The sequence below is a fragment of the Acanthaster planci genome, linkage group LG19 (assembly GCF_054643075.1).
Source record: "Acanthaster planci isolate LZ-2023a linkage group LG19, COTS_SCS, whole genome shotgun sequence".
In the NCBI taxonomy this organism is placed as follows: Eukaryota; Metazoa; Echinodermata; class Asteroidea; order Valvatida; family Acanthasteridae; genus Acanthaster; species Acanthaster planci.
The window spans coordinates 1707585-1735569 of NC_141795.1; the positions used below are offsets into that span (position 1 = coordinate 1707585).

At 41.8% G+C, this 27985-nt stretch overlaps 2 protein-coding genes and 1 long non-coding RNA gene across 6 annotated transcripts; 1 reads left to right on the forward strand and 2 right to left on the reverse strand.

Moving 5' to 3' along the window:
* The first annotated feature begins 5201 nt into the window (after positions 1–5201).
* LOC110991057 (ubiquitin-conjugating enzyme E2-17 kDa-like) lies at positions 5202–27316 on the forward strand. Of its 3 annotated transcripts, none has more exons than XM_087129905.1 (6): positions 5202–5237; positions 17751–17814; positions 18652–18683; positions 20218–20295; positions 23546–23651; positions 25279–27316. In XM_087129905.1, exons 1-6 carry the CDS (start codon positions 5217–5219, stop codon positions 25416–25418), a joined length of 441 nt encoding a protein of 146 aa, XP_086986031.1. In that variant the 5' UTR covers positions 5202–5216; the 3' UTR covers positions 25419–27316. The 3 variants fall into 3 exon arrangements, with proteins under 3 accessions (XP_086986031.1, XP_086986029.1, XP_086986030.1); XM_087129903.1 differs by lacking the exon at positions 5202–5237 and adding an exon at positions 11389–11474; XM_087129904.1 differs by lacking the exon at positions 5202–5237 and adding an exon at positions 16023–16086.
* Positions 5618–10301, reverse strand: LOC110974035 (uncharacterized). Its single transcript, XM_087129902.1, has 5 exons — positions 10112–10301; positions 9619–9708; positions 8920–9032; positions 8229–8354; positions 5618–7473 (listed from the first exon to the last, which is right to left on the reverse strand). The coding sequence occupies exons 1-5, from the start codon at positions 10164–10166 to the stop codon at positions 7354–7356; spliced, it is 504 nt and encodes a 167-aa protein (XP_086986028.1). The 5' UTR covers positions 10167–10301; the 3' UTR covers positions 5618–7353.
* On the reverse strand, positions 19514–25083 carry LOC147795953 (uncharacterized). Of its 2 annotated transcripts, XR_015423366.1 has the most exons (4): positions 24856–25083; positions 23801–23909; positions 22819–23430; positions 19514–20885 (listed from the first exon to the last, which is right to left on the reverse strand). It is a non-coding gene; the product is annotated as an uncharacterized LOC147795953 (long non-coding RNA). The 2 variants fall into 2 exon arrangements; XR_015423365.1 differs by lacking the exon at positions 19514–20885 and having other exon boundaries at positions 22163–23430.
* Positions 27317–27985: the final 669 nt, after the last annotated feature.

The following is a 27985-nucleotide window of genomic DNA, read 5'->3' on the forward strand; positions in this document are numbered from 1 at the left end:
TTGGGTTTTTCTGTGTCAATATTTGAAAAGAGTATAACTTTTATAGTTGGTACGTAGAGTTTCTAGAAATGTGCCTCGAGAAGGAGTTTTCACTTAAAGAATCGGTGAACGTTTAGTTCCGAATAGCTGTATTCATGCGCATGTTTGGCCGGTGTTGGTCAATAACTTTTTTGTCTGTGTTTAGGTGAATGAACGTCAGTTAAACATTGATATCTGAACTAGATAGGCCAAAGACAAGCTGCTCAGGTACAGGGCTTGAGGGAGGAAGTGCGTGGAATGCGAAGCTCAAAACACAATTTCAGACTAGTAGCTGTTTGTGAATGTAGTGGTAACACTCATTTTAATGCGTGACAGTTGGAATGTTCCAATCCAACCACCGTAATGGTAATGAATGTTTATATGTTTCATTAAGCTAGCCGTTTTGTATTAGAAGAGACCTTGTGTTTAGAACTGATACTGAAAATAGATAATGAAGTGGCTGAATGAAGGATAGATGCTACAAAAGAACAATCCCTTTATTTTCACAGTAGCTATGTGCCGACTGTTGTGGCGTCGGTGCCAGTCAGCTAGCAAAGGATGCCTGCTCAGAAAGAGTAGCGCCAACTGTACCCCTGTTCATTATGTGTGCAGTAAGGACGCAGCTTAGGTGTGCTAACGCATGATCCACCATTTTGGCCCCAACAATCGCGGCACTGATGCCGCAACTATCTCTCTATAAACAGATCTGCCCACGGGTGGAGCCGTTGCGATGGAGCCACTGCTGGTCGGCCAGGAAAACCCGTTGTGGAAGGATGCAGATGCAGTAGGGACTTTTCGACTGTGTTGAGGGGGACTGGCGTTTTGTAAGAAGACAGAGACGTTGTTTGAAAAAAGCAGAGAATAAAAGGAAGAGCTGAGAAAGAGCCGTCAGGTGAGTACTCAATTCCCCAGAGGTTGACGAAATCCGCCTTGAGCAGAAGCACCCCCACATCAGTTGAAAAAGAGCCATGTTGGTCGGGAGTGCGCTCTTGCTGCGGGTATCGATGCGACCATAGCGTGTGCATTTCATACTCGTTGGTGAACCAGCGAGGTGCAATTCCTACCGAAGGAGCCTGCGTCGCTAGAAAGTTTGGCCCTCTCTTGGTCCAGCTTAGGCCTCATAACCCTTATGCCCCTTGTTGGGACAAGGACTGTGACCAGCAATTTGACCGGCTATGTGTCCCAGAACCCTCCTGAAGTTAAGACCGTCCCCGTACCGGTCGAGTTGGGGACCAGCTGGCAGTCCGAGCCTAGGGTTGCTGTACAAAAAGTGGGAGTCTCAATCCAATCAGATGACCACTGGTTTTGCCGAAGGAAATTAGGAAAGACCTCCAAAGAGAATTACATGGTGGACAACTGAGTGAGCACCTGGTAATGAGTAAGACATTGGCCAAGATGAATAGCTACTCCTTTCCTGGAATGTTCACAGATGCTGAGCAGGCGCGCTTATTGAGAAGGATGTCATAGATTTTCTCGGGCCCCTGCCGAAGACGGACAGTAGAAATCAATGGATTTGGGCAGTAAGAGACTGCCATACAAAGTGGATGGGGGCATATACCCCCTTCCAGATACCACTGCCGAGACATTAGCACTCACTGTGCGAGAGTGCCTACGTCAGTTTGGTGTTCCACGAGAAGCTTCGACCGGGACACCATTTCAAATCTCAAGTTTTCATTGAGATATGTCGGATACTTGGCGTGACAAAAGACCAGATCCACCGCCTGTAATCCCAGATCAGATGGGATGGTGGAAAGATTTCAAGCCCCATTGAAAACAGTGTAAAATCAGCACTCTTCAGGGCCCAATAACATACATACCAACATCCATGGGATTTCTGAAACACAAATTAAATTACTGTCTGGTCCCTAATCTTTCAATTTCTTGTAAAATTTTTGTGGGTTCACCAATTACATTTTTAATTATTCCCACAAAACAAATCACCTTCAAAAAGTGATTTTTCCGAAGTCTGATTGCAGCCATTTTTCAAGTGGCAACCCTCAAATTTCTCGGGCACTTAGGATCATTTTCCAACTGTATTATTTGGCGATTTTGTTCTCATATGGAAGTTTAAAGACCCAGGGAGTTGATCCTGACAATGATTCACACAATCTCATCATTTGGGGGGCCAAACAATTTCCATTTTCAAAAGATACTGTGGGGGACTTTTAATGCTAATGAGCTGGCCAGAAATTCTCACTTGAATTAGCATAGACTACACCCCTAGGTATAAATTATATGAAAGGTTGGCACACTCAAACCCACCCGACCCGCCATGAAAAAACTAAAAGAAACAAGTCACATTCATTATCTCTGAGTGCGATTGTAGCTCGAAGTTATAGAGCATGGAGTTGTTTGCAACACACTGAAACAAAACGCGAGAATTGGCAGTTTTCAACTGGCCTCTATCAACAACCCAAATGCCTGCTGAATTACTACATGTACTTACATCGTTCATGTCAGAAATCGTCGCGCACAGGCCCAACAATTCTCGCACTATGTAAGCGTTAGGCCTTAAATGTGCTTCTCTGACTTTCCAATTCCCTCACGTAGCAATCTTGGAATCCCGACGTCATGTGCAGCTGTCGGTTGAATGTGTCAAACACTTTCATATAATAGATAAGCATTAGTAGTAGTCTGCCTTCTTGACTTGTTGACTCTCCCTACATGTGATGATGCACCTGCCACGGCTCAAAATGTATCCCAGACTATAGGCCCTACCTCTTGGATCGCAAACAGGCTCAATGTTGTCCGTGAGTGATCTGAACCCAAAGGTTCAGTGGGGCACTTTAAAGCATGTGGCCCACAAGTTGATAAATCACGGCTTGTAGGCCTGTCATGTACATAAATTATTGGGCACACGAGCCCCCTCTCCGTCTCCACTGTCTGAACCTTTGTGCCTGGATTAAGCATGGCATCAAAACTGACTTTTGGCCCCCTAAGTAGTCAAAACTCAGCCCAAATTCTGTGACTGCAGCCGGTACTTGAACTCGTGCAGCAATAAAATGAACGTTTATGTACCATCCCTGCATAGGGACCATGCGCTGTAGCGATTTACGGATTACAGACCCAGAGACAAGCCTTGGTTGAAAAGATTACAGTTTTTACCGGCAGTCGATTCTAAAGACAATCCCAAAGAATCTTCTTTTCTGCAGCAGTAATGTATTAATGTTTAGCAATCCATTTGCCCTTGTTACATAGTTATGTTTCAGACTATGTCGTTTACCCCATGTGTACCCTGGTTCTATTCCAACTGAGATGACTTCTGCTGGAAGGTAGAATTATGTTTTGCTTCTCTCAATCATTGCTTATTTGATATCGTATACATACACTTCAAAAATACACCAGAGATTTATATACAGCGTCTATACTACTGTCTGCACATCTTAACTATGCTGAAATACTCAGTCAACATGTTGGAGAAAAAAAGTTTAAGATAATGTTGAGTAAAAGTCGCGCTACTTAAATCTTTGACAAGGTCAGCTGAAGTGATGTGTTTTTCTCTCCTCTGACCTAAACGAGGCCTTTTTTGCCGCGGTAACACTGATGCGGTTGTATCAGCTTGTTACGGGGTCTCATTCACGTGACCACTTGGGCCGTCTTTCCGTTATCCTCCATTTCAGCTTGAGTGCCGTTTTTGAGAGCGATGAAGACAAGCGCCTGCACCAAATGAGTAACATAACACAGAAGACAGGAAAATCTCGCTTAAGGCACTGTTGCGTAATAGTTAAGAAGTTGTCAGATGTGGAAGTCGACGCCAAAGTGAAGTAGAGTGGTGAACTTCGTGCGGTGCATGTAGACAGAAAGTGTAATTCAGCAACCAAATTAGAAGTCGTTATACCGTGGAGTGGCACAACGCTCGTGGACAGGTGGTACCTGCGCGTTGCATGCCGCTTTGACCAATGAGCTCCGATCTGGACCAAGAGAGTGCGCAATTTTTCTAGCAACGGAGGCTCCTTTGATCGGAACTGCACCTCGTTTTTTCACAAACAATTATAAAATGCACGCGTTATGGTCGCGTAGCTACCATTAAAATAAACATTCCCCGACCAACATATGCCTCTTTTCAATCGAGAGAGGTGCTTCTGCCATGGAGGTAGAATGGAGCAAAATGATATGATGACAGCGCGTGCGCGTGACGCACTGGCATTGCCTGTGTTAGTATAAATAATTATGCTCTTAAAACGTTCACTGTTTTGTTCTTCGGTACTGCTATCTCTTCTTTTCAACGATGTCACGATGTTGACGATGCTGGGAGGAAAGACCCCTGAAAGTCAGCCATCTCCATATCAACATTTGAGTTCCATCAGATTTTATGACACGACCGCAATAAACAAACTTCACGTTTAGGCTACGTACCGACATTCCTTTCTTTTCTTATTGTTACAACTCGCCGAATATCGTGACTTTTCTCGTGTTGTGAATCTAGAGCTGGATTTTTAAATGGCAGGCCAAACCCACCCAATCCGCCAAAAAAGGGAAAATAAAAGAAACAATTCATGTTCATAATTTTCGAAAGCGATTGTCGAAAAGCATTAAATGTATTACATCGAATTCTAGAGGCATTTGTCTACTAGGACCCAGTGTTACTATATTAAGCTCTTGTTTATAGATTTTATGGAATAGTTTTGAACAAAACAAAACAGGAGAATTGGCAGTTTTCAACTGGCCTCTGTTAACATTCCAAATGCCCGCTGAATTACTACATGTATTTACATCGTTAGAAAGTGTCACGCACAGGCCTAACGATTCTCACACCATGAAAGCATTAGGTACGGTGCTTCTCAGATCTGGCAATCCCCTTCCTTACGTAGCAATGTTGTAATCCCGAGATCATGTGCAGCTGTCGGTTGAATCATGGTTGAATGTGTCAAATCTTTCATATTGGTATAGTTGTCTAGCTGCCTCCTTGACTTGTTGACTCTCCCTTATCCGTCACATGATAATGCAGCTGCCACGGTACCACCTCTCGGATCGCAAATACAAGCTCAAGGTTGCCTGCGACCCCAAAGGCGTTATAACAATAGTGTATGTACTATGTAACCTTAATGTCTGTAGGCCCACAAGCTGATAATCTGCGGCTTATAGGCCTCTTATGCATATAAATTACCGAGGGGGTCAGCCCAAGGGTATGGCTCCCTGCTTGGACGCACGCCCCCCCCCCGTGCGCCACCGCCTGAGCCTTGGTGCCTGGATTATGCATGGCATGGCATTCTCCAAGGGTAAGTTGTTGGTCCTCGGTTTTGTTTACCCCCAGTACTCCTATAAAGATACGAACCATCACTTCTCAATGCTGCAAATGGTTGGTCTCCTAGAAATGGTGCAAGTCAAGACTGCTCATAAAGAGGCTCTTTATCTCAGCTTGTTTGCTTTTGGCGACCAGGGATAGTCCCCATTAAACAAAAGGAGTCATCGAAACTGACTTGAGTGCGAACTCGGCCCAAATTCTACGACTGCAGCTGGTACCAAAATGAATTTTTATGTATCATCCCTAGGGACCAGGCACTGTAACGACTTACTGATTACCGACGGGACAAAGGTTAATAAGATTACAGTTCATGTTTATCCGGCAGTATAGATTTTAAAAAAATCTCAAAGAATCTTCTTTTCTCCAGCAGTAATTTATTAATGCTGAGCAATCTATTTGCCACTGTTACATTGTTTACTTTTCAGACAATGCCAATTTGTACACTGGTTGTATTCCATCATTGAGATGACGGCATTACATTTCGTATTCCATTTGAGGTTGTATTCCATTTGAGATGACCCAAACTGGAACTTGGAAGATAGAATTATGTTTTGCTTCTCTTAACAATTCCTAATTTGACATCGTATACATTAAAAATACACTGGATATACATTTACAGCGTCTATACTATGTCTGCACATCTTAATTATGCTGATATACTCACTGAACATGTTGAGGGAAAGAAAAAAACAAGTGTAACATAATGTTGAGTAAATGATGTGCTAATTAGGTCTTTAGGTTTGGGTTAGTTGGAGTGCGAAGCGCTCCTCTCTCTCTGACTTAAACGAGACTTTTTTGCGAATTTCAACAAGACCGTGGTGACACTAGTGGGGTTGTATAGCTTGTTACGGGGTCTCATTCACGTGACTCCTGGGGCTGTCTTTCCGTTTCCTTATTTCAGTTTGAGTATTCCAAGTTAATTTTCTGAGAGCGCCGAACCATGAGTAAGCTTGGTTTCCATATCGACGAAAGAAACGCAGACAGCAACGCAATCAAGACGCAAACTGCAACGCAGACAAATGGAAACATGCCAAACAGAAGTGTCGCCAACAACGCAGACAAACTCAAACCAGCCCGCGGACGATCGGCGAAGTTGAGGCAGGTTCAACTTTGCCGACTGTTTGCGTCGAGAAGCCGTGGTGTAACGATGTCCCTCCCGCTCAGTTTCATGAAGATTTGCCCATTTTTACACCATTATGGTCAACTAAATAGCTGGTCATCAGTAAAATGCATGAAACTGGAGTACGGGTTTGGTGTCATGATGAAGTACAGTCAATCGAAATGGCCATTTCCAACAAAAAATCCCCGAGTTTCGGACGCCATTTATTTCAATTTTTGGGCGGAATGACGTCATGCACCGTCTCTTCCGTTCGTGTCTGCGTCTTCACGTCTTGTGGACCGTCTGCGTTAATACAAGCGACCACATGGAAACCAGGCCTGTGGCTTTGCGTCTTTAAGAGAACGAGCTGTAGGATGTGGTATAACATCATCTTGATTTTATCAATAATAAAGGCTCCACACGCGCAGGACAAGTTTTCTTCAGTTTTCCTTACTGATTGATTTACATGTAGGAACCATGCATATAAAAAGATCCTTGAAAGGAAGATTTGCTTGCCAAATACCCTCTCTAATAAATTTTTTGCAGCAATATTATACCCTCAGCTGACACCTCAGGGAGTAATTCCCATAGACCTGTGTACATACTTTGGCCCCCTCGAACTTTCAAACGTTTCAATCTAACCAAACTAAACTTTGTAAACAATGTCATAATTATGACGCTATAAACTATCAAACTATCGGACAAAAATGGGGGGAAATGGGTTTCCTTCTGGTACCAAAAGCGTTATCAGACCGTCAAATATCTTCCTTGTGATGAATGCCTCCCTATAAGATCCGTACGGTATTTACTACAAAGTGTCTAGCAATAGCAAATTGTTAATGCAAAGCAATCAAGCTGTGGGTATTAGTCTGTAACAAACTCTAAGAATTTTCTTTCTCACACATTTCAGCGTCACAAAATTGAATAACAACCACAAGAACATTTGTTACGTCGCAGTTGTCGATTTCTCCGGGTCGGATGGCAGTAGTTCCTACTTCCAGAACTTCTCGTAATCGCTTTTCATCTTCTGGACAAAGTTATTTAGAGCCGTCGGGTGCTGCTGATCGGGCTCCTGACCACGGCAAACCGTTGCGCAGTCCTTCGCCGGATCCTGTGGTGTGGAGTGCATGAGAAAATGCATCACGCACTTTTAATTTCGGAGTCACAGACATACTACAATAGTGTGAAAACCTAACTGTAAAGTTCCATTGTGCAATGCCTACACCCGAGAATTAATGTTGGACGTACCCTAGTGACTAGGGTGTTATAACTAACAATCATAGGGTCTGGGGGGTTGAATCCATCGATGGCATATACGGATATTAGACAAGTCACTCAACCCCCTTTCACCTGTGAGGGTAAAGCAGATTTGAGGTTGGTTTAAAGATCCCGTCACTTTTTTCACTCTGTACAGTTTTTGAGCTGATGAAATCATGCATTTCCTCCGGTATAACTAAAGAGGACAGTTTCGCTGGAAAGTTTTCTCTGCCCGAATGAGAAAGGAACAGGATGATAGCAACTCAGTGAATAGCCAGAGCTTGAAATCTCCCTTCATTGCAACTTTCTGAGTTATTTGGCTTCATTTTAAATTTTTGCCTCAGTTCCCATTTTCAAATTGAGGGAAGTTTCTGTCTTTGAACAAAGCAGAAGGCATCCTAGCCTCATACGATTGAAGGATTTGCACGGTGAAGTGAGTTACAGGTGCCCCATACGCGCAGTATTCTCCTAGGTTCCGAAAAGAACCGCGAGGGAGGCTCAACGTTCTGGGCGGTATGCCCTGTCTGTAGTCAGGACTCTGTGGGATTTCAACGATGAGTGATGATTATAACCTTACCATAATTGGGACACAATTGTAAAAGGACTTACCAGGTATTCGTCGGCAAATAGTGCAATGGAGTGTGGTATTTCGTTCACATAGTCTTCACAGTACTTTTCGAAGCCTGCAGGACTCCAGAAGTGACAAGCCTCCTTCCTGTTTTTGACTAACAAGTCCTGTGTAAGCAATACATGGGGAGACGTCGATTTTTATAGACCTATTGTGATCGTTACCAAAGCATGCATCATGTGTATTGAACAAATAATGCACAAAATATACCACAGAACTTGGCCAAGCGGCCAACAGGTGGTTGAGAGTGTGAAGAATGAATACAGAGATACGATTGTTTTTTTTCGTGCTCATACCGTGAGCATATCAATGTCAAATGGTGAGGTCGAGACACAGATTTTGTAACTTAAACGTGGGCTTAATTTGAGAAAAACGACGAATGAAACGCAGTCTGGTAATCTGCGAAACTCGCTGGTAATGTACAACTAGGAAGTCTGTTGTCTCGTCAAATGTTTTGTCTTCATGCAGATGATCGTGCACCCTGAAATAACCTTTTGACAAAACGTCATGAAAACAGTACCGTCACGTGCGTATGCCGCACCATGAGTAACGCTGGAACCAGCATGTTCTTTCTCAGTTTCAGTGGTGGTGAGTCATAATTACTTTGTGTCAGTTATTCAAAAGAATCTCTGATCACAAGTTTCTTCTTTGGTAAGCATGAGTTTTTCTCACCAAAAAGTCCCTGTCGGTCGACACATTCCTGACGAAGGTCACAACCATGTCGCACCACATGCAAAGAAACGGGCCGTTCTGAGGGGTGGAGAACACCTCTTGAAGCTGGCGACCTTCAGATTAAATGAGAAAAAACAATGTGATGGCAATCAGAAATAAATGTCACACAAAGGTACTCGGTTAGTGGAATCCTGTCGTACAGGCACCACCTGCGCCTACTTTGGAACAGCAAATGAGCAATACCAACTTAACAATTTGTTCCAAGAACTATATTATTGCTTCGCCATTAAAGTCGTGCCGTAACGGTGAGATTGGCGAAGCTTCAGGGCAGCCAGTGACGTGTTTACGTCTACCATATCCCCAGAACAAATTCCAAGCCGTGTCAGATTTTTCTCAGTGAAAATAATAGTGTTTTCTACATTCAACTCGTGAACAGTAACGAAAAGTGAAATAAATGTCTGGCCTGAGAGGAAGATGTCCAGGAGTGCACTCATTTTTTTAAAGGAGCAATGAAATTAATAACTGTGGCTTGTGTGTACGTTGCTTCCATTTCAACATCATTGACGGGGGGAGGTAAAGGGGCACAGACTTCAGCTGAGGGGCGTGTCCCCCCTCCCCCGCACCTACACCACTACTCGTTACTATAGCCAATATGCCATTTCACTTTTCTCCAAGTGCAGTAGAATGGTGGAAACGTACCTAGCACTTTGAACACTCCGGTAAGGTTGACACGAGGAGATGTCTGATGCTGGGTCCATTCTGGCTGATCTGCTTCACCACGATGATAAGCTTTTGGTGGAGAAAGAAACAAGATCGTTAAATATTCACGCTGTAAATGTTGTCACATAGATGTGTAAACTGGTCGTCGCCGCAACATTACAACGCAGCTGCTTTTCGGGAACGTTGTTAAAAGAGGACACTGGACAAATTACTAGCCGTTGTAGTTTTGATTCCGGAAGCAGAGAAGAATTTTTACGCCAAGTGCATCTTTTATTGCTCGAATCAGGTGTACAACCAGGTCCATGCAGTGCACAAACGAACACGTCTACTTCGCTTCTGCATTCGCCTAAAGTACGACCCGGCCTTAAAAATCAGTCCTACAAGAGGGCCAGAAATTATTTCACTGGATGTACGCACCCTGCAAAGAAAGAATAAAAAATTATAATAAATAAAAGAAATAGATTGAACAAACCATTTGCACTCATCACCACAGCAAAGAGGATCAGCAGACCAAGGAAATTTGTCATGGTTGTGACCAGTCAATCGGAAATTGAGAACAGATGTGTACGCAAGCGTCTGCACTGACCGCGCACTTAGTAAATGCAACTAGAAGACCCGCAGTGAGTAGCTGGTCAGAGTTGCCGCAGGACGAATCTCGTTGGAAGAAGAAATCGTTGGGTCTTATATACCAACTCGCTCCCCATCGGTTTTCCACAAAAAAACTGGACAGGTGTTATTCGGTTTACTCTTAAACCTTAACCTCCACCTTTCTCTAACTCTGCACGTTTCATAATTTTTTTATGTTGTATGAAACATGGTACGTTGTGTTAAAGATAGAATACAGCATCGGTAAAATCACAAAATGGAACTGCCGAATAATACTTGAATATCTTACTTGAGAGAAAGAACATAACAGTCTCGGGTGATCTGAGCTTTTTTTCGCCAAGAATGTTTGCATCGAGAAGACATTCTTTTTTAACGCGTTGTCGACTGACCATTGTTGGAAAATATGTTTCCCAATTTTAAAAATGCCACATCCGTTAGCTGGTGCAAATAAACCCTTTAAATTTGAATAAAATCTGGTACTCTGGGTTCTTCAAATTCACGGGAACATAACAATTTTAGTTTTTCACACTAAAGAGTCTGTTGCTATGCCTCATAATTCGGGCCAAGCATTTGCTTAGTTACACAAGAGACGCCTTGGGCAATATACACTGTTTCAATGGATAAGAAGGGCAATATCCCAGAGATGGCAGTCGCTATGCAAAAGCTTACCCAGAATCACGAGGTACAGCGACAGTGTCTTTAGTCTGGAGAATTCAAATTATTTGGTTTATGTGCAATCTACGGAAGCGTACTTATAAGAAAGCGTAGTAAGGCCATGACTAAAAAATTATTTGGCTTACCAAGTGGCAGGGTGTGTTTTCACAATTTCAGGATTAATCCGCCAGGGATGGCATACTAATTCGCCCGAGCGAATTAGTAATCCGCCCAGGCGAAACAGTGGGTTAAACCTTTTTCGCTTCGGTAGCAATCAGATGACTCAGTGTATCAGATTTTATTCAAATTTAACTCGCCAAAGGCTTAATGCACTGTGTGTAGTGCACGTAGATCATACTGAAAGCATTAAGAGCTAATATCCTTTCAAGCAAACCCATTATAACTTGAAAGAATAGGAAAATAACTGTAAAATACAAGCTAAAGGAGAATTGGGATCAGTTTGAAGTAAAACTTTATTTTTTTCAGAAAAAACGTTTCTCCACGCAAAACACATGTCGCCATATCATTACAACCGAAGCATAACGATGTGGTCCGAAGTGGAAACTGGACACAAGGTAACCGTGTCTGCCGATTTGCTGCTAAATTTGACTGATACTTGTATGTTTTTTGTTTGTTTTTGTTTTGCCATGCTTAAAAAAACACAAAAAGACACAAATTTAGCAGGATGATGTTTTAAACAGAGTTCTGGCAGAATACTGTGATTCCAGCAGAAAATATGTCAGATTTGTGTTGAACAAGCTTTGTCAAACAAAAAAAAAAAAAAAGAATGTTCGTTTATTGAAAACAAACAAGAAGCGTCCGTTCGCAAAACGTTTGCAACAGGAAAGATCAGCAGTTTATACCCTTTCGGAATTCTCTTTAATCCTTACGCTGCATGAGCCAAGGTTTGGTGGGTGAGTCAAACTTTTTGATCAGGCAATTTTATAACATCTGCATGCGTGAGTGACTTGTCGATCACGTATTTCATACGTGCCTTAGTGAGACAGTCTTACAGCATCTGGTTGTGCTTGTGTAAGGTTTTTCGTGTAATTTGTGGTGATTTTACAGATGTTGGTTCAGTACATGAACTAGAAACAAACTAGAAAACTCTCCATGTGACTTTTCCCAAAATATTACTTGCGCACAAAGATAAAATTTCGACACGTTTCTTGGGGCGGTTTAAAGGAATCCCTCTTCCATAAATTATCAAACGTGATGGCAGGGCCCCTTGTAAAGTCCCTATAGGTGAACCATGCGAGGGTTCCGGAAGCTCGCGGTGTGACCCTTTACCCTCAGGCTCTATCCCTGCTCACGTAAGTTGTGACTAACCTAAAAAGTTGTCTTCACTGCACACGTATGTTCCTGCCCCGTAGAGATGACGTTGATTACAAGGGCGCATGCCCAGGTTATTTTTCAAGCAGACAACAACGTTTTTTCGTGAGAGCAGACGACAATACAGCGCACAATTTTTCACTGCGACAGACCTCGTGAAATACCAAAGTGTAGCAGCAAAAACAAATGTCGAGGATTTCGTCAGTACTGATACCATTTCATAAGGTAGAATCGTTAAAAAATAGAGACATTTCCTGTTCATCACTTTCGCTGCTGTGAACACTGACCAACGCGGTACCCTGACATCGAAGTCGTCGCGTCCGCTGTGGCGGTCTCAGCTGCCTCCCGGTCTCAGTGGTCCCCCTTACCAAATATGGTAAAATACGTCATGCCATCTCTGCGCGCAACAACGAGAAAGTCGTCTGTTTAATGTCCGGCCATTCAGGGGGGACCGCTGAGACCGGGAGACGGCTAAGACACCTCACACACCACCTCAGCACATGCATAAACGTAAACATGTACATGTACATGTCATGCGTACAACATGTAACCGTGCATACACGACTACACTTAACCGGTGACTCCCCGCTTCAAGAATGTTACTCAAAAGTCTGCCCTTACAAGAGTATATGGTGCAAAGGTATCCTATTTTACATCAAACGTTCGACAAAGCAATAACTCCTGACTCTAGCAATTAAGTTTTGCTGGTACAGAAAGATAATTTTACATTAGAAATGAGACGGATTTTTCCACTATAAAATGTCTGGATTCACACAATTTGGCGCGAAAACTTGTTTCAAATTCAATTTCATTTTGCAACAATTTTATCCGGCAGATTCCCAATTTTTGCGTGATGATGCCTTTTATGACCAGGAAAACTCATTTTAAACAGATAGTAATCAAATTTGGCAACACTCAATTTTTTCTTGTGAAAAATAAAATAATTGTGGGGTTATTTAAAACCACATTTTTCATTACATTTTTATGCAGCTTACAAAATCAACGCCACTGAAAAATGAAGTGATTAATAACATTTGGATTTGTCATGAAAAATTCAATTATTTGTGCTCGGTTTCCTGGAACTCTATTGACAAAGACGACGCCTCATCTTGCAATCAGAGCGCGCAAAATCAGACATAGCATGTTTCTATGCTGTTGTTAAGTGCAACTCTTGCGCATGCGCACTTTGGTAATGAGCGCCATGAATATACATATGCATGCACTGTTTGTAAGTGATGCACAACGCTTGGACAACGTGCAACCAATCATAGCTTTCCATGCGTGTTACGTGCACTTGGCTCTCCACCCTCTGACATTGCTATCAGACTTCAGAGCAACAGATTAGCCAACCCAAATTATTCAAGCTGGGCGCCATCCTGCCAGTGCACTGCATGGTAACATTTGGGCCATACCCCACTGTTTTCAGTGGGGTATTGCCCAAATGTTGCCATGGATACCCATGCCAGGATAGCTCCACAACACAAGTAGAGAGCCAGCGTAATGCTTTAACCATTCCACATGCATGTAATTGGCTGGCAACACAACATAACAGATTCACTGCATCATATGATTCGGCAGCTGCTATGTAAAGGGATAGCTCGCCACGTAATGCATTGGCTATACGCGAATAATGCCTGGACTACACAACGAGAACATTGCGTAATAGTCTGACAACAAGACACAAGGGATTAACAACATCACACGACGAATTGACAATTCAAGTTGCACAATGTATTGCACAAAACCATGGACTCAGTACAGCGCATTTCTGAATGAACGAACACACGCGGGATAATCTGTAGAACAAAAATGAACAGGTGCTTTCCACCTCCCCTCAAAAGGTGTAGTTTTCCACAGCCAATGCGTAGTTCGTAAATTACCCGAGATTAATGCACTTCAGTCAACCAAATGTAGGACCTACAATAATTTGGGGCACAGAGGAAATTATGGCTGGGAAAAAACCCGAAAGATTAACGTTTGGATATTGTGGATTTTATTGTCCAACAAGGCCGTGTCCGAATCACGTTTTGGCTACGACCGGAATTTACACACAACTCAATGGGAACTGGCCGCGGCCACTACCATAGACTCGTGCGTAATTGCCGGCCGTAGACAAGAGATTTGGACACATCCTTAGACCTTCGCTGCGCAGTTCAGAAAGGGTAGTCATTTTGGCCAACTTGTCAACTTTTTTTCACTACACGCTCTGTCTGAGGATACACCATACACTTTCTAATTGGAAAGTGGTTTTATTGCCAGTCTTTAAAGGAGACTAGTTTTCATGCCTCTGACGGAATCCTCCACTGAGGCCACATTTTAGGCCTTAGACCTTACAGGGCCTGCTCTTTTAACGTCACAGTCGTTTTTTTTCCTAAAAGATGCTGCTAAAACTATAGTTGGCTGTCGGTACAAAATAAGAAATAATTCACTGAGTTAAAAATCCCTTGTAGCTATCAAAACACTAGATAATTATACACGTGCTACCACATACTAAATGAGAATACAACAATTTGAGGTACACTGAGAACCAAAATGAAGGTGGTATTTCTGCAAACTCTGGCCGCCTTTACAAGTTGTAGGCAAAAATGAGAGTGTTCTATTTATGTCGACTTTCCCCAGCGAGTTATGTTTTCCCTGGAAATTCTAACCTGGTCTGGATGACATGACGAAAATAACATACAGCTGGTAAATGCACTTCACAGCTCTGCCAGATTTGAGTGAAAATGAGATTGCACGAGGTTGTAAAGATTTACCCACCTGCAGTTGGATGAGGTCTAGACTCAGTCGAGTCGGCCGGCACCGTTCTTATGAGCAAATTAAGGTTACATTAAACTTTAGAATCCTCTAAACACAGATTAGTCCTTTACGTTTATTTCCTTGTACATTGTAAAATGCTTGAATATTTTTATGTCTTGTTATTTTAGCTTTTACCAAAAGGCCATGAGAAAAATCGATTAATACCGTTCATATGCATACGAGAACACCGAGTTACACTGGGCTTAACGTGTTTCAGACTTTCCGAAATAAGGGGTCAACTTTTGGTGGTGTTATTAAACATAACATGAGGTCTCAAAATAGCGCTCAACAAGTGAAAATCCCGGGGGTGGGGCGGGGTCAACTTCGTTGCTCATTGCCATTTTATTAATATTTTAACTTTATTTCTTTTCTATTATTTTTTATTCAACAAGGGGCATACGTCCAAAGGTTGAAAGCCCCCCCCCCCATAAACCCTCTATAGGCATCTTATTTAATTTAAATAACTGTACGTGGCTGAATCGCATCGAAATTAAAAGAGAGGGACTGTGGAGCCCTGCAGAATATATCGGCATTTTATTTTATTCATCTAATAAAGGACAGAAACCACTCCGCACAACATGTAGGCCTATCTTTACTTACGAGGATTACCGAAAACACAGGCCCTAGTACTGGCTGACAAAAGAATTAGCCCCTTCTTAGAGATGTAAACAAATAAACAAATCATTTGTAGAGGCACTGTTTGTGCTTCGATTTTATATTCTGTCACAAAGTTGAATCAAACGAAGACTCGTTGTGAATATGTACATGTTTATGCATTTCTGAATATATACAAAATGCGTGCCCGTCGTGCCCGCACAAAAAGCAAGTACTGCATAATTCATGTTTCACTGTTCCGCCATATGGCCCCTGGAGCCCAATGATGATGTCATAAGAGTAAATTATCATAAGTGTATACCTTTTTCCACTTTTGATACTGCCGATACAATAGAAAGGAAGGCGTAGAAGGAAGTCGACTTGATCATTGTTTAGAGTTTCGAGGTTCCTCTCCCAACAAATGAACAAACTTCAACAGATATGGCATTAAAGAGAATAAGTAAGGTAATTATGCCAAATTCATTTGTCAGGAATTGATCACCGTTTTGTGTGTGGGTGCGTGTCATTTGACAAAATCTACGACATGGGCATCGGGTGCTGACATGACTGAATATGGTTTGTATATTGTACTACTGAAACCCCGTTTGATGGGCGAAGATGTGAATTGTAGACGTACGTCGATATTATAGTTACAACAGGCTAAATGGAAGTAAAGTACAAAAGCCTTTCACGTACGTACGTGTTAGTTTCACGTACATACGTAAAAATTATCATTTACGTACGCAAAAAGTATCACGTACAAACGTACATAAGAACTATCACGTACGTACGTAAAACTACCATGTACGTGCGTAAAAAACTATCATGTATGAACGTGATACTAAAAGTTTTCACGAACGCACATGTGCGTGAAGCTGACAGGTACGTATGTTAACACTATCTCGAATCTAAAGCGCTATGTCACAGAGTTGTAATGACTCGAGTCAATGACTCGACTCGAGTCCGACTCGAGCCGCATTTTTGGGTGACTCGACTCGAGTCTCTGCTGTAAAATGACTCGACTCGACTCGAGTCACAAAAATCAGTGACTCGTTACAACTCTGCTATATCATAACCACTGTATCACGCTCGGACTCGCTTGCACTCAGTGAACTGACATGCAGTAAGTTTATTCTTTCAATCCTTTAAAAACGTTTAAACTAAAAAAGATAAGGTGAAACCAGTTGCCAACAAAATATACATTAAGTAAACTTTAATGTTACAGTGCATTAAGTTCCAAAAAATTCTGTCCCAAAAACACAAAAAAGATTGGACAAAAATAATTAACGCCTGCCTGACAGGTTTTGTTGGCATTTCAGCATGTCAAAGGTGATCTAAATGTACTGTGACTTGAGTGGTACCCGGTACCCATGATCCAGTTTTGCGAGCAAATTGGCGAAATTCAACTTATTTTTATGCCATTCGCACTGTCTTTGTGCCAATCAAAAATTTCTTCGATCATTGCAAAATAACTAGCCCAGTTATAGTAGTTCAGTGATCATATACTCGGTTTGTCTGACGAGCACCGGTCTCCAGGCGAACTCGCACAATGGTTAGCGATGTCCAAATAATAGACTGGCATGGGCAAACACAAAACTTTTAACAGCTGCGTCCATAGGGGAACATCTTATAAAGTTCAGGCCATAGCTTTTGAGATTGCAAAGCCCTCATGAAGATTTTCTTCCCAAATGCTGTTAAATTTGTTTCTTCTTAGAACTTTGGTTTAAATAAAGCCTGAAACGAAACCTTTGCAAACAGTTAGCTGTGGTAAGCATAACGTGGTTAGGTGTCGGTAGTTAATGCCTCAGTGGTTGACTGCAATGGGGCCATCAATGAGATGTGGCTAAATGCAAAGTGTAATAAAAAAAAACTCAGAGCAGATTAAGAAAATTGCATCTATGCCCAATGTAGCCAATTACATATTGTTGTAGAAGTGGCCAGTTTTTCTCAATTCAGCAAACATTTATGTCAGCTGTTGAATGTCTGAAGCTGCACTGTGTATACCTGTTTGGGGCGGTTGCTCCTACAGTAACACATTCAACAGTTTTCTAAGAGCATGGTTGTATACGGTGAGAGATAAATAACACAAATTGATGAAGACATATTTCTGGTTCCACCCCTCCTTGTAGGAACTTCAGGATTTGGGGCGTAACCCCCCACCGAACTGTTCAGCAGGTCCTGTGGGAGATGACTGTAAGTTAGGTTGTTTGGGAAAGCTGAAGAGTGTGTCGAGAGCACGCGAGGATCACGTGGAAAGAGATCAAGACCCCGTGCGGCTAAAACACCTCATTTTTGGAAAGCTATTCATTTTGGAAGACAAAAAAATTACTAACTCAATGAAAATAAATGGACTAAAGAGAAGGAAAACTAAATTAATTTGTTACAAAAGTGCATTTCAGAAGTATATTTAAAGGTGTTACAATTAAGTCCTTCTTGAGGGCTTCTCATTGCTTACGCCCAACAATAATGGCAAAAACTAAGTTTTCCTTCATTTGTGGTTTCTACTTTTGTAGGAATTGAGTACAACCAAAAATCGAATGGAAGGTTTCATATCCAAATTCTGTTTTATTCTCATTGACTCGGCTTGGTTTTCCTTTTTATGTTTTTTCCTCTCTTATCCAGCTATTTTTTTTTTGTCTGTCTTGCTGATTTCTTCGGGTCTTGGCTCTGGAGAAATCTAAAAAGCTGATGTTATATGCATTTCACTGTGCTTGTTGCATGTTTAGGGAAGCAATTAAGACAGCATTCGGCAAGTGATGAAGACTTAACAGGGTCAGAGATGTTTAGTAGAGTTCCCGGGCCACACTTTGTTCATGACCCACTGCCGAATATGCTGCTAATTGCCATCTATTTGATTTTGACACAAATCTCAGGTTTGCCGATAAAACAGTGTACATGTATCTATCCAATTGAAGCACGGGTGGTTTTCGTCACTTTGCACTCAGCTTTGTGAAAAGAGAGGTCACGAAATACATGTTCATGTGAGCGTTTTTAAGTAAATGACATGTTACCCTGTTTCTTTATTCCCAGTATTTCACTGGCAGGCAACTATAATGGGCCCAGTAAGTATTCCTTCGTTGTTTTTTGAAGTATTACTCTGTGGTCATGGAGCACAGGGAATTCATCTGATCAAGATCTCAGTTCTGTGCTAGTGGTGAAACAGCGGCTCTCGGTAGTTTGGAAGGGCCACGCTCGTCTATATTGTGCTCAGTTTGGCAGTTTTACTTTAGCACAACCTTAACTTAGACGTCTAGGCGGGGGCGTAGCTACTAGGTGGCTGGCAAGAAAAATATTCGACTGAATATACATAAGCACAATTGAATGTAGTGAGAATTTGGCAGTGTTGTACACCAGAGAATACAGTATACTGCATGTTCGATGTTGATCTTCCTTGAATTCTTACCACAGCTCTACACACTCATCGAGCGTGGCCACTACACATACCCGTCTTGGCACACAGAGAAACACTGTCTCGGTTCAAGGTAGAAATTAACAGACACTGCCACGTATTTCTTGAACTAAGACAGTGTTTGCCTGTGGACCAAGCTACATAGAACACAACGTGGTCTATTGCAAGCGTGCGACACGGCATGTAATGTGTGTAGTCATTATGCAGTGTACATTGTACACTGTATATATAGGCGTTCTGCCGATGACGTTATCAAATCAACCTGGAGCGCGAACGGCCAAAAGGGTTTTTTGTGGGCGGGGAAACGCAGGATAATTTTATTCATTTTGGGGTCAGATTGATGGGATAAACATTAAACTTATGATGTTTTTGAAATGATTACACATTTATTGTTGTTTTGAAATGCTTCACATGAACTAAAGTTCATGAACTTCACATGAACTTTTCAATTTCATTTTTGTTACCCTTTAAACTCAAAGTCTACACAGCATTAGGAGGCCGAGGTTGCAGAAGTCCCACAGTACATGTATCTTGGAATAGAAACTTATTTTCATCATAGAATGAAACTAAACTTTGGCATTTCTGCACACAATTAAGCTGTTTCAGTTCGGCTGATATTGGACTTGATGTTGAGAACAGATGAACCAAGTTAGATTCTTGTGTGGTTCAAAAAAGTATTGGTTTTTGGTTACATTTGGGAGTTTATGTTGCCCTGTTTCTCAGCCTCTCCGTTTCCTCAATATCTGCTGGTACAGAGATCAATGAAGGGCTTTTCCTGTGTGGCATTGTGTTTACTTTCATTTTCATACTTTCAATGAGTTGCGGTGAACGTACATAATAAAATGAAAGTAAACCTGCTACCATCCTAGGGGGTCAAATTCGGTGGCGTAAAATTTGCAGGAAACTAAGGGGATGGGGAAAGGGGGATGACTTGCCTAGTCATGGAAATTTGAAAAGATGAGTGGGAGGTGACACCATATAACACTGATATTGGTGTATATCTGTAATATGTATTTCATCCATGCATGGTCTTAAACCACGATGGCATATTTCATAGCTCTTATTTTTCTTTTCCTTTTTTGAGTGATACAGAATGCATTACCTAATTGCATGAGTTGAAATTCACTTGAATTAAACAGTGTCTCCATTGTGTGATATTTTTGATGGTTTTTATCTTCCTCCTGCAGCCAAAGAGCCCATATGCAGATGGTATCTTTGTTTTGAAAATTGACTTCCCAGATAGATACCCATTCAGACCACCCATGGTGAGTGTTTGATATAACTGTGTCATTCAAATCAGTCAAGGATATTGGACCAAGGATTGTTGCTTGCTTTGATATTCATTTCCCAGTCTTCAATTAAATCATATTGTCCACAAAGTGAGGCTGTACATGTATTTAGAACAAGAAGGCCGGCTTTCTTCCCACTTCAGAGGGTGCCAGGAACTGCTGTCTGGTGCACTTGAGTGATCATAAAAACTAATACAGTCAATACAAAATAAAAACAGTCCTGGCGCTTTCCAAGCTTCAGTTAAAACTGCACATTTACTTGTCAATGGTGTTACATTAGGAAGTGACACATGCGGGAATATTTGTTGTGTAGCAAACCAAAATGACAGTAAAGTTATCAGTTTTATATTGGACATTCCCATTAGTTTGTACAGCGAATGTCTGATTTTGCCCTGTACAAACCTGTGGGTATGTCCAATGTCCAATATCAAATTAACTTTACTGTCATTAAACCAGATGGTGGTCACATGTACAGTTTCTCCAGAATAGGCACTACCATCGCATTTTCAGGCATCTCGTTGGCCCGTGGTCTGTGGAGCTTTGAATCCATTGACCCCTCTTGGTTTCTGTAAGAACGCACGTGTAAACAAAGCGAAGTAGCAGCAGTGGTAAGATACCTTTAATACGGGCGATTCACCATAGTGCGCCTCCAAGAGTTTGCAACGCGTTGGCCAATCACAACGCACGAAATCTGTGGACCCTTTCCAAACGCACATTGGGCCGACAAATTTCGCGCACTGTGATTGGCCAACGCGTTGCAAACTCTTGGAGGCGCACTATTATGAAACGCCCGTATCATTTGGGGCGTTTACGAAACGAGTGGCTCAAGCTTAGTCTTTGCTGGTTCCAGCCATTTGAGGAGACTCCGACCATGCCGACTGGAACCAATTAAGCCAAAGACTAAGCCGAAGCTATCTGTTTCGTGAACGCCCTATAAATTCGTCAAAAATCATTATTCACATCAAACAATAGAGCCTGCCAGTTGACCCCTGATGGCGCGCTTCCAGAACCCTCGGATAGGGAAAATAACATGCAAAACTGTAAGAATTTGTAATTTTTTTCCATCAGTTACTTCCTAAAAATTCTACTCATAAAAAGGCCTTTTGTGAAATATTTGCTAGATATCAAGTTATGGAAACGGAAAAATAACCTGTCCTTAAAGAGAAATATCCTGCCAAAAGTTGACCTATCACTTCCGAGAATTTTTAATTCGTGAAAAACAGTGGAATTCGGTGGCCTTGCACGTAGATGAACAGTTGCACTTCACCGTAGTCATTCGGGAAAAGGCAAAATAAAAACAAAAACATCTTATATATTAAGGATTTGGTAATTTAAAGGAAATAAACTTTAAAAGCAATAACCTGCTTTAACAAAAGTGCGTCAGGTCAACTCGACTGAATCTAGAGTCTATCGACTGCAGGTAGGTAAATCTTTGCAACGTTGTACAGTCTCGTTTCCACGTAAGCAAGGGGGATGAAAACAAACGTATATGAACAAGGAAACCTAGGAACGATACTGCCGGAAGTGAAAGGTCGTAAATGAAATTTGTTTTTTTTTACCAATCTCCAGGTGAGTTTTCCTTAATATTACTTGACGAGGACAAAGGGAAAAACCCGATACGAGTGTTTCTTGGTGGTTTCAGTTGGGAATCCTTCTTTCAAAAATTATCGAGACGGCCCCATGTAAAATCCCTGAAGGCGGACCGCGGGAAGGTTCTGGAAGCTCACTGAGTGACCTTTTACTTTCAGGCTCTACAGACAGTTCACAACAGCGCGCCTCCAAAAGTTTGAAAAGCATTGGCAAATTACAATTACAAATTACAATTACAACGAAATCTATTGAGTGGCTTATAATAATCCATTGATTGTAATCATGAGATGCGCAGAAATAAATGAATATTCCACAGGGCTCCTATGAAATATAAAGCAGCCCTAAACAATTCCTGATGGCTTTAACCGGTAGCTTTGTGCTGGAGTCATATCATATTCGTTGGTATTCAGACATAATGAGGTCACCATATGCTCAGGTTGTTCATGTGCATTTCTGCTGCTGTCAAGAATGTCATGACCAGTCCACCCATTAAAAGGTAGCACTGGAACTACATTGTTTACTGTGCGTGGTATCACCCAAGTATCATTGACTCATTGGCCCATTGCAAGGTAGAACTGGAACCACTCACCCAAGAATCATTGTCTCATTGACCCATTGCAAGGCAAAACTGGAACTACATTGTTTACTGTGTGTGATATCACCAGAGTATCATTGACTCATTGACCCATTGCGAGGCAGAACTGGAACTACTCACCCAAGTATCATTGTCTCATTGACGTGAACGCCCATTGCACCATTGCAAGGCAGAACTGGAGCTACATTGTTACTGTGTGTGGTATCACCCAAGTATCATTGACTCATTGACCCATTGCAAGGCAGAACTGGAACTACTCACCCAAGTATCATTGTCTCATTGACCCATTGCAAGGTAGAACTGGAACCACTCACCCAAGTATCATTGACTCATTGACCCATTGCAAGGCAGAACTGGAACTACATTGTTTACTGTGTGTGGTATCACCCAAGTATCGTTGACTTTTAATTAATTCTGGTCGACAGAGCAGTCTATTTTAGAAGTGCCATGTGGTATGCGCGTTGCATCTCTCTCAGACCAATCCGGTTCCGGTAAGTGTGACGTCACTGCTCTGTGCGTTCAAACCATTCCCACTGCACAGAGAGTTACATGGAACCATGGAACTGGAAGTTGACGTGCAACTTTACTGTTCGTCCAATGGATTGTTGTGACTCGCCAAAATGAGCCCACGCGCTGAAGTTAATACTCATGCATGCACGACCGTGGTTGCTCCTCGGATGTGTCTAACCTATAGAGCCAGGTTGGTGCAGCCGTGTTCCTTCCTCACCTTCCACCTCTGCAACCCGGGCTCGAAGCCCGTGTCAGCCGATGCATGGATTGGGTTTCCCAGTTCCTACCCGACTCCATGGGTTTTAACCCCGACCATACTTCTTCCGCTGTCCTCACTATGTCTGTCTCTCACTGTCTCCTTTCTGCGGTTTTCTTCGTACTTGTGAAATACAATGCCTTGGCCTCAGGAAGGATCCCTGGTATCATAACGAGGAGTTGACAGGAACAATAATATTCAATTGTGAGAGTGATTGAAGTGATTTCTCTTCCTTACAGTAACTCGCCTTTTTTTTGTCTGTATTTTTTCCTCAGGTGGTCTTTACAACAAAGATTTATCATCTAAACATTAGCAGCAAGGGAAGCATCTGTTTAGACATCCTAAGGTCACAGTGGTCACCGGCCTTTACGATCTCTAAAGGTAGACTCCTTTCCATCTCTGAGAACTTTTTCTAAGGGAAAGGGAATTTTTATCAGTGTTTCACTGCATTCTGATTTACATGTCTACCAAAGTCAGGCTGTTATCCAGAATGTCGTTCGACATACAGATGGGTTCACAGCACGTTTTACCGCAGATCGTCAGCAAGTTATGGCGATTGCTCGGGCAAGATGGTACACGTGTTGACCCTTGCAGCTCCGTGACACGAGATTACGGTGTGGATGCTTTGGGGAGTAGTTCCTTGAGGATGGATTGGATATAGGATGAGAAATCGTTACGAAACAAGTATGGCAGTTTGTGATTGTCCCATACTTTCTGGGGTTTCCTCCCATGCACCTCTTATTAAACTGTAACCGCTTCTTATTGTCTCCTCTCCCAGAATGTGGGTGAATGTAGATCGTATGGCGGCTGCGTTTATATGTATTCATTGTACCACGTTTAATGTCTTCATTGTACAGCGCATTTGAACATATTTATATGAAAATTGCACTTTATGAATGAATGAATTATTATTTATTATATAAAATACTGTTTTCATTACGGGAAAAGGGTGTATTACATTGTATTGACGAGTGATAAAAGATTGCCAAGAATACGAAAACTCAAAAATCCTATATAACACAGCAAACAATGACAGAATTTCAGCTTTTTAAATAACAGATCACAGTTCCTGATGCAGCAAATGTTTGCATCTTGGTAGAGGCACTTATTGATTAAGTGACATCATGACATCGATTGTAAAAGTGACAAAGTTGTGCATCCTTTTGCCCCAAAACACATCGAAACCATTGCACCAGTTCAGTATGGAGTCATACAGCGTCTCTTCCACGACTGTCTACGTCTTGACGTCTTGCGGACCGTCTATGTTAAAGTCTGGTTTCCTTTAGTCGTTTGTAACGCAGAGGGTCAAGACGCAGACAGTCACGGAAGAGACGTCATCCACCAAAAAAATTTTTAAAAAAGGCGTCTAAAACTCTGAAAATTTTCGCAAAAAAATGCCTTTTTTAGGTTGCAATGCTGCTTCTTCAAGCAAAACTGGTACTCCAGTTTGATGTAGTTTGTTAATGGTTAGCTATTTTGTTGACGATCAGGGATGCATAATTATGCTCGTAATAAGGAGAAAATGGACAAAACGAGTGGTACTAAGCGACAGAAGCATCGTTGTACGCCCGTCATGCCAACGTACGTGTTTATATAGGCATACTCAGCGACTTGACAGTCGGCAAAGTTGAACCGGGATCCGCCTGGGGCTGGTTTGCGCTGGTGGCGACACTGCCATTTGGCATGTTTCCATAATGTCTGCGTTGCAGTTTGCGTCTGGATTGCGTTGCTCCCTGCGTTTCTCACGTCTATATGGAAACCAGGCTCAAGTTTGTGGGAAAGATCACCGTTATCCGTCATTTCTTGCGGCCAGGCAACATCGCCAGTGCGCGTGACGTGTGAATGATACATGCGCGCTTGTAGCACATCACGTGATTAGTTCGCGACCAATAAAAATTCACTCATCTGTGATCGTGGTATACCAAGATTAGTTGTGGACCGGGAGTTGCACTTCGCTGTCCTGTAATGAAATACTTTCTCGGTTTTTTTTTTATTTCGTCACCTGCAGTGTTACTGTCAATCTACGAGCTCCTCATCAAACCCGACCCAGACGACCCCTTGGTTCCCGAAATAGCCAGTATATATAAGACTGATAGAAAGAAATACGAAGAGCTGGCCAAGGAGTGGACGCAAAAGTACGCCATGTGATCAGCCGCTCCCCCTAAACAAACAAAAGAAAATGACGAGTTTAAAGGGCTCAGCATCAACAAACGGGACAAATCCACAACCAAGGGACTGTCATCGCTTGCGGTTTACAGTCTCGGATGGCTCAGTGTCGTGAAGAAAAATATGCAATCTGGCGATTAATCTACCGAAACCGTTCCTCGTATGCCACACCATTACATTATTCTGGATTTTGGTCACCTCTTTTTCTGTTACTGGATTCAATATGTCATATATGCGTATAGTGGCTTCTCGTTTGAACCAAAAATGTCGTCCGCCGCCCCGATCCTGACTGGGACATGTCAGTTACTATATTAAACAGTTTTACAGTCAACGGCAAAAAGGAGGAACGGAGAATTTTCAAGATCATTAACATGCACACTGACTAGTAGGGGCCCTAGTATGGATCCCCAAGGTATACCAAATGAGATGTTACAAGAGAAAGAGGAGTTTCATTTACCTTGACAAATTCTTTTCGATTACAAAGGTAGCTCCCAAATCACTCCAACGCAATTCCTCTGCCATAATGCTATAATAATCTAATTTAAACAGAAGTATGTCATGGTTAACAGTTTTAAAGGCCTTGGAGATGTCTAGAAATATACCAATATAGTAGAGACTGATAAGCCCAAATCAATCGTTATTTTGTCGAGTAGCTTAATTATGGTATGCGAAGTGGAATGGTTCTCTCAAAATCCAGATTGATTATTTGAAATTGTGTTACTTTACGCTTATAAATCATATGTTCTAGGACGTTTTAAAAAGATATAAATTGGTGTGTATAATTATTAAAAAGAGAAAAGAGTACCATTCTTCAAGATTTGGGTGACTCTCGCAATTTTCGTATCCTCAGGTTCTACACCAGTAGAGAAAGATAAATTAATGACAAATAAGGCAGAGAGACAGCATGGACCACAGTCTTCAACAATATGCAACCAATTTCATCAACTCGTACACCTTTTATTAGGTAATTTACTAACTACATTAATGATTTCTCCTTCTGTAGCTTGGGAGAAAAGGGCACTTCAAGTATTTTGGTCGGGATTTGTTGAGTATATTGGGAGGAATTATGTCGTAGACAGAAGAAAAGTAATTATAGAGGGATCCCAATACAAAGCTTTAGGCGTCGATCTGCGCACTTCCCGTTCGAAAACGAGGCTGTGTACGTCAGCTTCAATTCTTAATACGATCAGACGATTGGAAGTAAGGAGTCAAGACACCAAATACATAAAGGTATGTTAAATTCAGACTTTTTAAGCTGCAAGTTTTTGTGGAAGAGTCTTTCAGGATGACTCGACCCGTAAAATCAAAAGAAAAATAACGACAATTGACCGCGAACTAACGTACCTGCGATGGTCGTGTACCGCCATGTGCAGGGGGCGTGGTTTAAACTGAAGTAGCGTCACACATACGAAGGGTATACTGCACTCGGTTTCGATGCCGATACGCGCTAATGTAAAATCCCTCTATTTGAGTAATTTACTATTATTATGGATTATTAACAGACTTGCCTGCAGTTTCAGTTGATGTAATTGTAGGGTGCTGGCTGGTTTTAAATTAGGTTAGTTATTGATAATTTTCCATGTGTTTTTGATATTACCCTGTTGGGTACTAAATTGGTTAATAGTTATTTCGTTTAGCATTACGAAGCACAGTTGTTAACATGTTTTTGTCGCGTACACATTCAGAACGGTTTAGGGCAGTGGGGTCAGAGGTATATCTATGGTAAAGGTTGTTTTGGTGAGAGATAGATTTACACAGGCTGATGGTGACCCAGGATAATTAAGGAATACGTTTGCTTTGATTCACTTTTTCTTGGCTTTAATGGAAATCATTTATCAAGATTCGCATTAAAAATGTTCATGAAGTTAATGAAAGCTAAATTGATGTCCGGTGCATTGAATACGGAGCTCCAATCACTAGAATTTAGTCCTTATTTTAAATTCAAGAGATTTTCAGGAGAATAATCTTACCAGGGGTTAAGCAGTTTTGGCAGATGTAAAGAAGTAAATATGGGAAAATGGTCACATAAATCTGATAGTACAATTACAGATTTTAGAGTTGGTAATATATTTGACAAAATATTGTCTATTAGAGTGGCCGAAAAGTGTTGGTAGTCTAGTGGGTCTGTTGATTAAAAATTAAACTAGTTAACAGCGAATTAGTCATTGTTACCGATACCGTGGCAGCATTTATTAAAAAATCGCCATTTTGGGAGTTCAGTGCCACCACGAGAATGTTCAGAGTAAAAACGATGAGGACGTATGAGGGCGGCAAACAAATCTAGTGTTTTGATTATGTCATAATACGACTCTCAGGCTTGTTACCCAAAAGGTTTTTTTGGGGGGGGGGGTTGGTTTGGTTTGGTTTGGTTTGGTTTGGTTTGGTTTGGTTTGGTTTGGTTTTGATCTTGCAGCCGAAATATGGGGGCTTTATAGCACAAGAAAAGAGAAAAAACGAGTAAAGTAAGTTGGATGTCATTCTCGGCAAATGACTACGGCTATCTGCACGAATTTCATTATGACCCTACTCTGGTTCAAATTGGGACGGTT